This window comes from Penaeus monodon, chromosome 9, assembly GCF_015228065.2.
Source record: "Penaeus monodon isolate SGIC_2016 chromosome 9, NSTDA_Pmon_1, whole genome shotgun sequence".
NCBI classification, from domain to species: domain Eukaryota; kingdom Metazoa; phylum Arthropoda; class Malacostraca; order Decapoda; family Penaeidae; genus Penaeus; species Penaeus monodon.
Window position 1 is genome coordinate 23890947 of NC_051394.1, and position 3950 is coordinate 23894896.

The 3950-nt window shown below is 37.8% G+C and overlaps 1 protein-coding gene across 1 annotated transcript in view; it reads left to right on the plus strand.

The window, feature by feature from the left end:
• Window positions 1–1206: 1206 nt before the first annotated feature.
• Window positions 1207–3950, plus strand: part of LOC119576678 (dihydroorotate dehydrogenase (quinone), mitochondrial-like) — a 5601-nt gene continuing 2857 nt past the window's right edge. Inside the window, exons 1-3 of the mRNA XM_037924324.1 lie at window positions 1207–1220; window positions 2989–3180; window positions 3458–3467. Coding sequence (XP_037780252.1) covers window positions 1207–1220; window positions 2989–3180; window positions 3458–3467 — 216 coding nt within the window. The remainder of the gene's footprint in view (window positions 1221–2988; window positions 3181–3457; window positions 3468–3950) is intronic.

The window sequence follows — 3950 nt, forward strand, 5'->3', positions numbered from 1 at the left end:
CCCTTTTGAGGGCCCCAGGGCTAGTGAAAGTATGGGACTCCCTGAAATGGAGCCATCCTCTAATATTGGCTGGGGCCATATGATTTAGATCTAGTGCCTCAAACTAGGGCCCATTATATCAGAAAATGGCCTCAATCGGGAGGCCTGTATCTTCAATAAAGGGCCACAAAGAGGGGCCCCTTTGGAAATTTTAGTTTTCTGACTCCAGGGGTTTCTTTTTTGAAAGTTGAAATTTTATGTTAAGCTCATGAAATTATTCAGCAACATAAAATATTAAAATATCATACTCATTCAAAAACTATATTTATAGATATATATTTAAAAATCTTTTAACAGGGCCCCTCAAGTTTCAGGGACCATAGGCTGTAGTTTATGTTAGCCTATAGGATGATCTGGCCGTGCACCCTTTGCATCTCTCATATCATTGAGAATTCCTATGAATTAATTTCAGTGGTGCACAGGGTGTGCTTCAAATATCCATAATATCATTGCATAATGCTAAAAGAAAAAAATTGGTTGCATGGCCCCTAGGCTTCAGCTTTGTCAGTCTTTGGATACTGCATATTTATATGAAGCAAACTCACATGACAAAGTAAATCAAGAAAAACAGAAAAACATTGGAAAGAACATTGGCAGTGAAAGCATAGGCTCCAAAAAAAGCTATTACTGCACATATTTCAACTTTGATCTAAATTATAAGGTGAGTGTACTTCATAGATGATTAGGTTACTGTTGTATTTGTTTGGATTTTAGTTTAGTAGATAGTAGGTTAGATATACCTTGTTTTTGATAGTGCTGTTTGCTGTAGTGATGTTTTTTTCTTTTGTTCTTTATTACTAGTGTTTGAGAAAATATCATTGTCTCATGTTTGTAAAAGAGTATGAATCTTTAAGTGAAAACAGGAGAGAAGACCCTTATACTCTCTTTTTTTCTTTCTGATATTAATACTTTATTATTAATCTCGTTTGCCTCCAGAAGGTCCTTATTAGTTTTCAAAGGTACATTTACTTTCTAAACAGTATCCTAGTGTTTTTTTTTCCAATGGAAGAAACTGGGGACTTGAGCAAAAAACTCAAGATAAGTAAAATTACCATCCTCTTATAAGGGATGGGTTTTAAATGACCTTGTAAGTCTGGCCTTGGAATACTGCATGACCTTTTCAAGAAAGCCATATCATAAGAGGCTTTTCAAGGGAGATCTATGACCATGGACAACCTCATGTGAGATTACTTCAAAAGACTTAGAAACACAACTTTCTTACCCTTTAAGACAGGATCTCAGACATTAGGAAGCAGTAAAAAAGGCTATATAAGAAATTGATTTCCCTTCAAATTAAAAGTTGGTTATTAGTCATAAGTTCTGCAAAATAATATGCATACATTAACCCTTTCCTATTCATATTTCACATATAGTCTTTAAATAAACAGACTCACCATGAATATGGGTATGTAGATTCATGTGGATTGCATTTGACTAAAGCAAGCATTTTTTTTTTTTTTTTACTGGAAAATTTGCAATAAAGTGTGTAGACCAAGAAATTAACATTTGTTGGTTTAAGGAGTTGCATATTTTTCAGTGCAAGTCTTTGGTTTGTGCTGCAATGCATTGTTTTTTTTTTTTTTTTTTTTTTTTTTTCAGTAATGAAATTGTTTTTGAGTTTTACAGTATACTTGTTCTGTTTATTTGTGTTGTATGATGCTTTAATTTGTTTGTGCTGTATAAGAGTTTTAAACATTTTATTATGTAGCTGCAAATTGATTTTATTCTTGCCCTCATACTGCTCGTGTTTTAAAAGCACAAAGGGAAGAGCAGGAAAACACACAAATATCCCCAAGGTCTTTTGACTCTTGTTTCTTCATGGCATACTGAGTAAGAAATACATAGAGTTATATATATGTGCTGAGTTGTCAGTTCATATAAGTAATTGTATATGTAACAACGTTTGATGATCTGTGGCTCCTCTTGTGATGTTAAAGCTGTTGGCTATTTTTTCAATCTTCCTTTGATGTGTTACCAGGCCTTTCATAGTGACAGCTCTTCCTCCTCATCCTCTTTCTCCACTTCTTCCTCCTCTTCTGCTTCCTCTCCTTCCTCCAGCCCCTCCTCTTCTCCCTCCTTCTCCTTTTCTTCCACTTCCTGTTCCCCTTCTTCCACCTCTTCCTCTCCCTCCTCCTTCTCCTTTCATCCTGATCTTCTTCCATCTCTTACTACTCTTTCCTCCTCCTGCTCTCCTCCTCTCATTTCTCTTCTTCTTTCTCCCCCTCCCCTCTCCTCATCCTGTGCTCTTCTTCCTTCTTCTAACTCTCATTCTCCTCCTCCTTTCCCCTCATCTTTCTCCTCTTCCTCTTCTTCCTCCCCCACCTCCTCCTCCTCCTCCTACTCCTACTACTCCTCTTCTTCTTCCTTTTCCTTCTCATCTTCCTTCTTAACCTCCTCCTCCTCCTCTTTCTCTTCTGCTTCTTCCTCTTCTTTTTTCTCCTCATCTTCTTTCTTGTCTTATTCTTCTTGCCCCTCTTCCTTTTTTTCCTCTTCCTCTTTTTTCTCTGCTTTCTTCTCGCCCTCCTCTTCTTTTGCCTCTTCCTTCTCCTCTCTTCAACATTTATTTCTATAGACTCCATGTTTATTCTAATATTTACTTTTGACACTGACTTTGCCTCTTCCTTCTTATCTTCCTTCTTATGCTCCTCCTCCTCCTCATCATCATTTTTCTCTTCTGCTTCTTCCTCCTCTTCCTCTTCTTTCTTCTCATCTTCCTTCTTGTCTTATTCTTCTTGCTCCTTCTCTTACTTTTTTTCCTCTGCTTTTTTCTCTTCCTTCTCTCTTCAGCATTTTTTTTTTTTATATGCCCTTTTTTTTTTTTAACGTTTGACACTTGGCTGCCTTTTCTTCATATCTTTTGTAGATAATAAAAGATCATACATATTGTCCAGAAATTTCCCTCTTCTCTCTCAAGTATAAAAACGTATAAAAAAATTGGCAGGAATCCAGAGTGGTGAATTTAGTGTTCAAAACCCCCATTGGCCTGGCAGCAGGATTCGACAAGCATGGAGAGGCTGTGGAAGGCTTGTTCCGCATGGGATTCAGCTTTGTGGAGGTGGGCTCTGTAACCCCCTTGCCCCAACAAGGCAACCCAAAACCTCGAGTGTTTCGACTCAGGGATGATAAGGCAGTCATAAACAGGTAGGGCTTTTTATCTTTCCTGCTTGAGTCTTGATTTGATCTTTTTGATAGATTTGATTATTTCTTTCTTGTTTCAGTATACATGTTGAGGGGATGTAGGGATACATGAGGAGGTGCAGCAAAATGTCAGGTTGTTTTAATTGCTTAACAGTAAAATCTGAGTGTGCTCAGTCATGTGTATTTGTACTTTTGATGGTTGATCTAAATTTAATTTCCTGAGCATATCATCAGGGAAACTGGCTGACTTTTTTTCAAAATTTTTATATCTGGAATGTAGGTACTGTTGGGTAAGCATTCTTCTAGCTAAACCACTTCAAACCTATCTCCATTTCCCCATTCCTCTGTATCCTTTCATCTCCCTGCACCAATCATACAAGCATGAATAAAATTCTCGCAATGGATGGTGTGTACACCCTCCACCAACATCACCATTCCCCATACCCTTTGTACCCCCTTGTCTCCCTGAATCATGTATGTGATTGACCTTAGTAACTAAAAAATAAGAATTTTGTAGAGTACAGCCTATACAGTCCCCCTAAAAAAAGCCTCATACCACTTGTACCCACTCCAATAACCCTTTTACATATTAGTCTCATGGTTTACTATTTCTTCCTTACCATATATACATATGGATACATTCTCTCTGTCTTGTGCTCTCTTTCTCTCTCTCTTTCTCTCTCTCTCTCTCTCTCTCTCTCTCTCTCTCTCGCCCCCTCTCTCATCCTCTCTTTCTCTCTCTCATCTCTCCTCTGCTCTCTCTCTCTCTCTCT